This window comes from Poecilia latipinna, unplaced genomic scaffold, assembly GCF_001443285.1.
Source record: "Poecilia latipinna isolate Pla-1442-1.1 unplaced genomic scaffold, P_latipinna-1.0 Scaffold622, whole genome shotgun sequence".
NCBI lineage: Eukaryota > Metazoa > Chordata > Actinopteri > Cyprinodontiformes > Poeciliidae > Poecilia > Poecilia latipinna.
In genome coordinates, this window is record NW_015113238.1 from 418,456 (window position 1) to 430,013 (window position 11,558).

The window sequence follows — 11,558 nt, forward strand, 5'->3', positions numbered from 1 at the left end:
AAGTGTTCTTTTTGTTCATATCAAAATTGGTGTAGTTTCCAAAACTGCAACAAAAATACTTTTTTTCGCAGGACACAAGTCACATGATCAACAACCGGGTGTTGCCATTGACGCAAACCGCCAAGAAGACGACGGAAAGTAGTTGGAGGACGACGGCGCAAGATGTTTTGTAATAACTTATCTTGTGAACAAAGGTGTGAGATTTTAATTGCGTTACTTATTTAATGGAAACACTGCAATTCCAAAGTTGTATTTCGACATTAGTGGAATATTGACTAAGTTTTTGTGCAAATCGTAATGAAAAGAAGGCTAACAGGCCAAGAAGGAGAGCGAGAAAAAACCCTTGTTGGTTTATAATTGTGAATATATTCTGTTCATTCACAGAAAGACTCCATCTTCTGCTGCAAACAGTAGATCATTTTCTCCATCTTCCCTCTGAAGCTCACGAGTCAGTTCTTCATTTTACATCCATTTATTGTCTTCCATCTCTCCAAGGCTGAGCCATCTTTTCTTTTCCAGGATCCCAAGAGGTCCCTGGATGAAATGGTTTAAATAATCCCTCCAAAGGGTTCTGGGTCTCTTTAGTGTTTCTTCCAATTTGGAATAACCTTCAAAGACAGCTGAGCCAGAACAGCCGCCTGCAGAGGAAGCTCTGTTCAGAGGAGAATAGTAGTTAAACTTACCTGAACTCGGTGGTGTAGATCAATCCACTGGGTGCTTCTGCAGGTGGATCCCAGCTCAGGACCAGGTTCAGGTCCCTGGAGGTCAACTGGACATTGGTGGGACTGCTGAGGACTCCTGATACAACTACACAGACCCGAGAAGCAAAGTTAAGAATGGCATCAGTCTCCTGCTCACATCTGATCATTTACCACTTTCTATTGTGCTTCTTTGAACAGGTTAGGACTCTTCTATGAGAAACAAAACATCTTCATTATATTTTATGCATTAAATCATTGTTAGATAATGAGATCTTAGTCTGCTCAATTCTGCCTATTTGAGCTGTTTTAAAGTGTCTTGTCACTTTAAATCCAAATAACTCAACGTTTACACTCACACATGAAAACGGCTGCAATCAGATGTGCTATTATGAAACAACACATCTTTGAAAAGCAGAAGTGCAGCCTACTGCACAACCAACAAGAATGCTGCAGCAAGTGTTTTCTGGATGGTAAGTGAACAAGAAGACACTTGATGTTGCCAAAGGTGGAACAACCAATATTGGGTTTAAGGCTTGGGCCTAAGTTGGTTGGTTGACATTTTCTTTTTCTTTTAACGTGATGAATTTTAAAACCAGAGCTTTCTATTTACTCTGGATCTTTGTCTGACATTTTACATGTTACAGAAAAATTTAAATAAATGAAAAAATAAATAGATGGAATATTTCTTTGAAAACTTCACGCCCTGGAAAAAAAAAGAGAGAAAGAATGTGGCAACAATTTAAAATGTAATTTAAATTACTAGAACCTTTTTAATAGATTACATCAATAGTGTCACATTAGGCATTTTAGCCCCTTTTTAATGAATAAATCCCTAAAAGTAGCTTACAGCATGAACTATATTTTTCTGTAATCAATCACTAAATCAGTGGTGTCCAAACCTTTTGTCACGAGGGTCAAATTAGCCGAATCAAATGTATTCACAGGCCAGAAATATAAATATATAAAAAATCAACAAAAGTTATATTACAAATTATTATCTACCTGCTCAGTAATAAGCTAAGCATGTAATATTTTATCAAAGAATTTATTTATTTAATATGGACAACAAGATGCATTGTTTTCACACGTCACAGCAAACATATAGCATATTAAATATATTTAATTATGTGAATAGTAGAAAAAAGATGTGCAAGTCATTATAGAACTAAAACTAAGAAAGGCAATTTGCCAATTCTTACAGGTCCAGCTAAACACGTTGGTCACTCTTTCTTTTAAAATACTTGCTTTATTCAGTCAAATTGTATAATTTAATTAAAATAAGATTAGGGTGCACTAAAGTCATCTTTTTTAGTCAAAGTTACTGGGTACATATTATTCTGTTTACCTTACAAGCTTAGTTATAAAAACATCATGAATACTTTGTGATGTACCTAATATTTTCCATAGGAAAAAGCAGAATTGTTGGTTATAATTTTGCCCAAATAAGAAATGAAACTGAGCCATCTGCATCGTGTTGAGGAAGCAAATTTACATTATTCTTGAACTGAAGTTAGTGGCCACACAAAATCCGTCCAGGATCCACATATGGCCCCCGGGTCACACTTTGGACATCGATACATGGTATTAGTGTGATTTTTGTGACATGGATGTAATTTTTCACAGTTTCTTTTATAAATAAACAAATCTGTTGACTTAGCAGCCAGAAGAGACTGAAGTAGAAAAATGTACAAATAACTTTTCTGGGAGTTCGGTCCAAACGTGTTATGTCCATTTGGACAAAAACCTGAATTAAACTACAATATCTCAGTACACCCTATAAACTATCACGAATAAACCGATTAAAACACAAAAATGTTCATGCAAGTTTATCAGAACAATAGAAGTCCTCCATTATCCCTCTATATTTACGGTAATACGTTCACTGACCCACAAAAACAACGGAACTTTACCTCCGTTTAGTGTTGAAAGTGTCAGGACGAAAACATAAACAGCGACTGACATGTTGATCCGAAGGTTCGGTTCGGTCCGGTTCGGCCCCCGTCTCGTCCCGACTTCAGTACAGCGTCCCAGGGTTGGTCATTTCAAAGTCGCCGTTTCATTCAGTTCCCGTTTGCATCCATCAACAACAGGCGGGGGAAATACGCGGAAGCAAATGTATAATAATTTCAGGGTGGACACGTCACGTTTCACGTCAAGTCAGTCACTTTTCATTTCACTTCAGGGAAACACGACGTTACGGCAGCTCGCAGCTCGGATTCCTTTCTGCTGCGCGCTTATACGGAGCCTTACGGTAACCTTTCGAAATAAATGCTTCCAAGTAGAATATCGTGGAAAAGTTACCGTAATTTATTTCTGGTCAAACACAGACATTTATAAAGAACAGTCAAAAATTAACAGCAATAATTTGGATTATTTAGCCTTTCAAAAAATTAAAAAGTGGGTTTGTTTCTAAAATAATTTATTTATGAATTTATTAATGCCAGGTTAAAAAAAATATTTAGTGTTCAAGTTAAATATTTATTTACTGTGAAATTAAATATTTAGTTTGCTAAAAAAAATCGTTTGTAGCTAAATACTTAGCTTCAATTTAAATATGAAGTAGCATACTGAATATTTACTTTCAAACTAAATATTTAACCTTCTAAATAGAAATTTAGCTTTGAATTAAATATATTCTTAGAAAGCTAAGTCTTTATTTTGAAGCTCAATATTTATTTACTTATCAAGCTAAATACTTAGCTTCAATATTTAGTTAAGATAAATATTTAGTCTAAAGCTAAATATTTAGCTATAAGGTAAACCTCCTTCAGTTTATTAGTAAGAACATAGATATTTATGTTCTTATAACAATTGGGTTCTGTATGTAACATGTATTAATATATTATTACAACATCATAAAGTATCCTCAATTTTTGGCAGTAAATTATGATTTTAAAAACAAATGTTTGAAACAAAGACTAGGAAAATTCACAATTTATTGCATTTTTATTGCATTTACAATCAAATAAAAGGCTCGGAAATCTGTTCCTGCACAGACATCAAGAAGAATTGCCATAAGGAACAAATAAATTATATTTCTGAATGAAAAAACACAGTTTGGATCTTCTTACATCACAGTTTCATCAGAATCTGCTCAGATTTTTCACCAGAGTATAAATATAATTGAATTGTTGATTCAAATTATTAATTTCTTTCCTCAGCAGCCATTTCCTGTTAATAAGCTCCAGAAGCAGTTTGTATCTGTGCAGATTCTTTGAGAGGTGTGCGTCATTTGTTTCAGAAATCCAAAACACAGGTTTAAAAAAGTACAGGTACCTTTTCCAAAACCATAAATCATTCAGTTTTTTCCAACAAAATAATAAGATATAGATTTTTACACATTAAACACACATTCTGTTATTGAAGAGTCAAAACACACTGGCAGAAATTTCTTCAAGAAGAAGGAAAAAAACATATTTTAACCAAAGAAAATTAAAATAAACCTCAGTGAAAAAAGATAAATTAGACCCTTTGTGCTCATTAACAGTGATTATTTTACACTAACTGTATAAAAAATGTCCTATGGCAGGTGAGGAGGTTAGATCCTGAGTACAACTCGGTCATAAAAGTAAATATTAAAAAAAACAAAGTTCCCTAGAGGAACTCAAAGTAACTGAACTCCTGTTTCCTCAGGATGCCTTAGGTCGTAACGCCGTCCCCCTCTGACAGAGAAGACTTCAGGCAGGTATAGGACTGCGATCTGAACTTCATGCAGGGCAGATGCTGATTTTTAACCTAAAGAACAACAAAAACAAACAAACAAACAAAAAAGATCACATTTAAGGATGTTTGTGTTGCTGATTTAAAGAAATTTAACCACAACATTCATCATTAAACTCAAAAAGATCAGATTAAAAGTCATATTTTTCCCAACTGGTGCAAAAAAGGCAAAAAATAATGTTTAACGGCACTTCTAAACTTGCTAAACTTAAAAAAAAAAACCTCTACGGTCAAAAATAATCCAGCACTTTACTATATCAGAAAGCAGTCAAATTAAAACTGTCACTTTGTTTCCAAAATAAACAAAGATAAAATAAAATTAAATATAATGTAGGTTATCTGATTAAAGTTAGTCAGTAGCTTGTTGGCTTGGAAAGATATTTTCCCTTTATAAATAGAATAACCATTCAAAAACAACTTTTTATATGTACGTTTTATATTTATTCAGGTAAAATTAACATACATTTATAACCTTTAAGATATGCAACAAACTGAATCAAGGGAAACCAAATGAAATTTAGATTCCATCAACTTCTATGCTAAATGTTGTGTTCTGTATTTCTGAGCATTAAATTACTGAACTAAAACAAAAATAAAGCGATCTAACATCCTAATCAGCCGACCAGACACTGATCCTCTGACTTCCTCCTGAGTTATTCTTACTTTAAAGTTACCAGACCGGCCATTTTGATTCCCAACAGGGTGTTCTTTGTGTGAACTGACCTGTTCAGGTGTCGTCTCAGTAATTCCAAGCTCACCTTGCTGCTGAAGATGAACCGGCCCACGACGATGACCACCAAAAGAGTAAACGCCCCCAACAGGCCGAGGACCAGGAACACTGAGGAACAGTAGGACGAGACAAGTCAGAACGCCAAAATATTCACACCAAAACAGCCAAATTAATCAGACGTTTTACACTCAGACGCAGGAATAACGTTATCTGAAGAGGCGTACATGAGTGCTGGGGTGGGGGAGGACTGGTGAAGGCGCAGCGGCGTGCGCTGGGGACGCTGTTCCGGTTTATGAGGGACTTGAAGGAGACGGAGACGCAGTACTCCACACCTGGCTGCAGGTACGAGATCACGGTCTCCTGCTGATAGGGCTGCTCCAATCTGAACTGAAACACAGAACAGAAACCACAAAATGTCACCAAAGAGAGGATGAAGATGGTCATTTGGAAGACGGGTTGGAAAAGAAAATTAAGCTATGATACAGAACGTGAAGGAGGAGTGAAATAGGATCAAAAGCTGCATTAGTTGTGCAATTTGACATTTTGAAAATACATTTGCTTAATGGAAACACAATAATTAAGAAAAACTGATTTTTCAATAGGGGGTTTTGGTGCTCTGGTAGCTTTATTGAAATTGGTTTATTTCATATTATTGAAATGGAAACAATTTATTTGCATCACAAAAGCCATGTGACCAACAACCAGATGTTGCCACTAACGCAAACTACGAAAAAGAAGACGGCAGGAAACTGTCGGAGGATGATGATTTTAATGACTTATTTATGTGTGATTTTAATTTTGTTTCTTATTTAACAAAAGCATCACAACTGCGAAATTGTGGTTATTGCGAATATTAAATCTGTTTCCGTTCACCATATAATTGTGCAATTTGACATTTCAAAAATAAATTTGCTTAATGGAAACGCACCAATATTGAAAGAAGAAAAACACTTGTTTTTCAATAAAAAGTTTTGGCACTAAGATGGAGGTTTATAAAAAAAAAAAATTCACAAAAATACAAGGAAAACACTTTTTTTGCATCACATGATCAACAACAGGATGTTACTACTGGCAGAAACAATGAAAACAAGAACAGGAAGTAGTTGGAGGATGATGGCGCAGCATGATTTTAACAACTTATTGCATGAACAAACTTATCCATGTGTGATTTTAAGTGAGTTTCTTATGTAATGGAAACATCACAATTGCAAAATTTTGTTGTTTTTTACCTTATAAGAATATTAAATATGTGTCCATCAACAGTGTAATTGCACAATTTAACATTTCAAAAACAGTTTAAGGGAAATGTGCCAATTTAAAAAAAAAACTTACATTTTTCGATAAAAATGTTTGGTGCTGGGATGACGAGGTATCTTGGACATATTGAAATTGGTTTCTGTCACAAAATTGTAATGGAAACTTTTTTCTCATCACACGAATCACATAAACAACAACCGAATGTTACTATTGGAGGAATACTTTGCTCTAAGCAGAACACAATTTTGGTAAAATTGCAAAATAATCCTAAAATTTAAACTGTAAAAACTATAAAAAGTATCAAAATGCCAATTCAGTTTGGTAAAATGCAACTTTCTGCAAGTGATTCTCTCCTTCCTTTCTCTAAAATCACATTTTGTCACATTACTTTTGTATAATTTTGTCAAAAATGATGAATGCATTATGCGCATTCCTTAATAAAATGAAAAGCTGTCTTCAAACATTCCCAGCAAGTCTCCAAAATATGGTGCTATCCCCAAAATTAATTAATCGTCTTTTAAAACCATCTCTTTCCAGTAATTTCTGTGAAATGGTGGAGCGCATCACTTCCTGCTGCACAGGAAATGTCAAGCATAACCAGGAGTCAACCGCTGAGGTGTGCAGACTGAAACTGGAAGTTCAGTTTCAGTTTATTCAGTAAAGAAACTGCAGTTTGGTTTGAGAGCACAGTTTGATCAGCTCAGAAATATTTAAATAAAATCATCAACATGCCTGTTTTAAATGGTTTTTTTGTTTGAGTTTTTTAAGCAGGTGAAATCGTCAAACTTTGAGCTCTGCTAAATAAAAAAACAACATGTCATCAGCAGGTTTTAAGATGAGTTGAAAAACATCACATGATAAAGAGAAAAAACAACCACAGGGGAAACGACAGAATGATGACGTGAAGGCTGTAAAATACCCTGAGGGGACGAAAACAACCACAAACCAAACGCAGCTCATCACAAAACAGGCCGGAGAACCACAAAGACGCAGAAATTAATGGCTCTGGGTCAGTTTGTCCTTTAAAGTATTCACACCCACCCTTTGCCATTTCATCCCAACCTGCTCTGAAACCACAAACAAAGTTTTTTTTTCCACCAGTTTAACCACTGAGTTCAGTATATTCCCCTTTTAAAATGCTGAATTTTATGTGTGTTTTAACTACATATTAGCTTTACATTGTGCCTGGTCACCACTGGCTGGGGCTTGATTGGGGCCGTTGATGAGAAATTTGACAAGATCAGACTCCTGACGGTAGTCACAACTAGTACATAGCAAAAATATTCACACCAATGGAGAATTTTCACATTTTGTATCATTTCAATCCCAACTTACAAAGTTTTCAACTGGGTTAAATGTTAGCTACATGAAGTAGCTACGCTTTGCCACTTTGAGCCCATCAGCTTTCCTTCCGTATCCATAAACAAACTATTTCCTACCATGGCATTCAGTTTATTTCTTTATTAAAATAGGTTAAAAATGCAAAATTTCAAATATAGTCGACTTTACATAAATTTCTCAAGGTTTTACATTACACCTGGTTTCCACTGATTGGGGTTTGTTTTTGCCAGTTCATACGAAATATGACAGATTATGATTGGAGTCACATCTCCTACATTGCAAAAATATTCTTACCTTTGGAGTATTTTCAAATTTTTTCACATTTTGATGCCAAATTACAAAATATTCAGCTGGATTAGATGTGACAGATCAACAGGAAGTAACTATGCGTTGCCATTTTGATCTGACCTGGTTTCATTCTGTTTCCTTCAGGATTTGTTAAATGGAAGAAAAAAATAGGAAAAAAGTCACGTGCATTTATATTCAACTCACTTTACTTTGATACATGATAGAGATACACTGTTGGCAAAACTAAGCTGGTAGTTTAGTTTTCGCCCAGAACACTCATTGTCAGAAAAAGTGTTTCACATTCAGATGGTGTAACAAGAGAAACCAGCAAGAAACAATAAAACCAAGCAGCTGAAATACTGAGGAGGAGAGAAACATCAACACCAAGTGAGACCAATCAGAGGAAGCAGAAAGCAAAGAGAAGGAGAAAACTAAACACAGAGGAAACCAAACCACAAATCTAAAGCAACTAAACCAAGAAGGAAAATGCGAGAGTCAAAACCAGAATGCACTGAAAGAAAAGAAACTTGACACAATTCAGTCTGGTAAAACAGAAATAACAAGAATAAAAACCCAAATGTTGGCGGATTATCAGGATATCACTGTAAACACAAATAACAAGTTAGAGAGAATCTAAATTATTGCTAATCAAAGCAAAAACAATTAACATTTGAATGATACAAAATGGCCTGTGGAGAAAAAGTTATGAAATTATAAAAAATACAAAATATTAAAGGTTGAAGTTGCAAATTGATAAATTCCTGAGTCAATCACAATAAAGAGAAAGAGAACTAAAGATGCACCAAAGCATAAAAATGTCTGTAATAAGTCATGGTGTAACAGTTTATTTTTCATTTTAACTGAACCTTTTCATTAATTTTAGAGATAAAAATGTAAAAAAAAAGTAAAAACAGTGGATTCAGACTAATTTATTAATAAAATACTGATCAACATGGATTTTAAAGTCTGCCGTTTCAAAAATAAATCAGTAAAGCGCTATTTTCCATTTAATTACTTTTCTCTCAACTAGCACATTTTTATTTACAGAGACTTCAGTATTAATTTTATTTGTTGTTTTGTTTCTTTATATTTGGCAAATTAAAATGTCGTCCAGTTCCAATGTCAAATATTTATTAGAAATCAAAGTTTAGGGTGAACTTATTTGCATTTTTAACTTGAAAATGGGCTCAAAACAACAACAATATTATCACTTATCGCACTAATTTGATCGTCCAGAAAAATTTGTTTTCATAGCAACGACAATGAAACACAAATGAGGGACGCCTGAAGAAAATTCATATCCAAGTTGAGGAAAAGAGAAGGGAAACTATTGCGAAATAAAGAATAAACAGGATCTTTGTCAGGAACTCTCACCTCGGCGCCGTCTCTGGTTCTCCTCACGTTCAGTTCCATTTCCCTCTGCAGATCCTTCAGCTGCACAGGGCCGTCTCGGATCTGCAGAACCAAACAGTTCCCACAGCCGGACACGGAAACCTCAGGCGGTCCCAGAACGGCTGACGAAAAGAAGACATCAACCTGCTTTAAGGCTTTAAACTTATAAAAGACTGTAGTTACACTTTAAATGCGAGAAATACTAATAATGTAAATGCTCCCATTGTCAAATTAGGGACAGTTAAATCGTTTACTGGCATATTTTTATCACCAAAGTTTAGAAAAAACTGTTAGGGTTAAGTAAGAGGAACCACAAGGCTCTTTGCTTGGTACAAAACTTTTTAAATTGTGATTAAATTGTATACATACGGCTACAAACACTCTAAACGTCACTTTATATGCAGATGACACCACATTATTGAACCGGGTTCAGATTACAGAAAGACAAAAGGGAGGGAGTTAATTTTGAGGAAATGGTTTGATACAAAAAATTTACGCAAAATAATATGGTTAACATACATAATGTGCATGTGCTATATTTATATTTATATGTTTGAAAAGTTACAGTCAAACTTAGCAGCAATAATTTGCGTTATTTAGTCAGAGAAAGAAATGAGTTCAGCTTTAAAGTAATATTTTCACCATGTTATTCATTAGTAAATTTCTCAGTTTCAAACTAAATATTTAATTAGAAGCTAATTTAATATTTATAGTACAGTTTACAAAGTAATATTTAGTTAGCAAGCTAAATATCTTGTTTTAAAACTAAATAATTCATATTAGAGCTAAATATTTTGTGTGTAAACTAAATATTTAGCTTGCATTTTAAACTGAACCCCAATTTTTTCCCCCATTTTTTATGACAGGCTAAATAACCAAAATTAACACTGTTAATTTTTTGTTGTGTTCCTTTAGAAACATTTCTTCTTTGTAAATCCGTAATTATTTACCGTTGGTAAATACTGTTAGCAGTTAGACCGTTGGAAAATAATTCTGTAATATTGATTTTAAAAAGTACATTGGCAGATTATTTAACTTATAACAAGACATTTTTCCCATTTTATGAGTGAATTAATCTGCCAGTGGAAGTACTACTTTTCATTAAGATTCAAGAACTGCTGACTTAAAACAAGCTAGTATATATTGCTTGAAAAGTCAGTTGTGAGTTAGTTTTGTCTTATTTTGGTTGCAATAAGATATTTGCACTGGAAACTAAACCAAATTACTTGGTAAGAGTTTGTATTTTTGCAGCATATAATGTTTGCAATTGCTATCACGCCTTAGTTTATGGTAATTTATGTTTGAGAAAACAGATAAATCATGTTACCAAATGATTGGTAAACAAATTATCCAAACAATAAATCTGACGTTTTCTGTATTCACGTGTTTGGTTGAAACATGTCAGGTCTGAATGATGATGTTCGGCTTTGTTTGTCTCTCACTGTCAGCCAGAGGGTGGAATAGATTCGATGTGGTCCAGCTGGAGGTCTGGTTGGTCCTGAAGGCTTGGACTTGGGCCACGTAGAGGCCAAACGAGTCCTTTAGTTTGCTGGTTAGATTGCACGTCTGTCCGGCCGTCAGCTCGGCGCACTCAGCCACCGTTTTCCATCTCTGCTTCCTACACAGAGAAAGCAAACAGGCAGTTAGAACGGAGCGAGGGCTGCTGTGTCGCACTACAGATATTAATGTTTCCTAAATGCTGAGGCAGGAAACTCACAGCTTTTATGAAACTTTCACAATTACTCAGAAAGAAAAGCACTTGGTCAGAAGCTCCCAGAAACAGAAATGAAACTTAAGAGCGGCTCTGTGGAGAAATGATGGAAACATCTAAGTGCAATGAGGGATGTTGATGTTTGTGCGGATGTTTACAAACCTTTTGAGCTTTTTACCAATTCACATGAGTGTCTGCACTCGTTTCCACAAACCTCAGCCACGTCCACTGTTTCATATTGTTTTATTAGCTGCAGTAGAGTATGAATTATCCCACACATTCACAAGCAGAAAATGTGGGTAACACTTTATTTGAAGGGGGGTGAATAAGACTGACATGACACTGTCATAAACATGAATAAGCCTTCATGACGCTTTATGACTGTTGTCATAAAGCGTCATGAAGGCTTATTCATGTT

At 34.8% G+C, this 11,558-nt stretch overlaps 2 protein-coding genes across 3 annotated transcripts in view; both read right to left on the reverse strand.

Moving 5' to 3' along the window:
* The window catches only part of LOC106954039 (interleukin-10 receptor subunit beta-like), a 12,385-nt gene extending 9,486 nt beyond the window's left edge, over positions 1–2,899 (reverse strand). The window contains exons 1-2 of the mRNA XM_015043259.1: positions 2,612–2,899; positions 684–807 (exon numbers count right to left, since the gene is read on the reverse strand). Of these exons, the coding sequence (XP_014898745.1) occupies positions 684–807; positions 2,612–2,663 (176 nt within the window). The 5' untranslated portion in view covers positions 2,664–2,899. The remainder of the gene's footprint in view (positions 1–683; positions 808–2,611) is intronic.
* Positions 2,900–3,620: 721 nt separating this feature from the next.
* Positions 3,621–11,558, reverse strand: part of LOC106954040 (interferon alpha/beta receptor 2-like) — an 18,169-nt gene continuing 10,231 nt past the window's right edge. Inside the window, exons 3-7 of one of the 2 annotated variants that reach the window (XM_015043260.1) lie at positions 10,872–11,047; positions 9,412–9,551; positions 5,376–5,538; positions 5,180–5,259; positions 3,621–4,436 (exon numbers count right to left, since the gene is read on the reverse strand). In XM_015043260.1, coding sequence (XP_014898746.1) covers positions 4,341–4,436; positions 5,180–5,259; positions 5,376–5,538; positions 9,412–9,551; positions 10,872–11,047 — 655 coding nt within the window. In that variant the 3' untranslated portion in view covers positions 3,621–4,340. Of the gene's footprint in view, positions 4,437–5,144; positions 5,260–5,375; positions 5,539–9,411; positions 9,552–10,871; positions 11,048–11,558 lie in introns of both variants that reach the window. The other variant, XM_015043261.1, reaches the window with a different exon arrangement.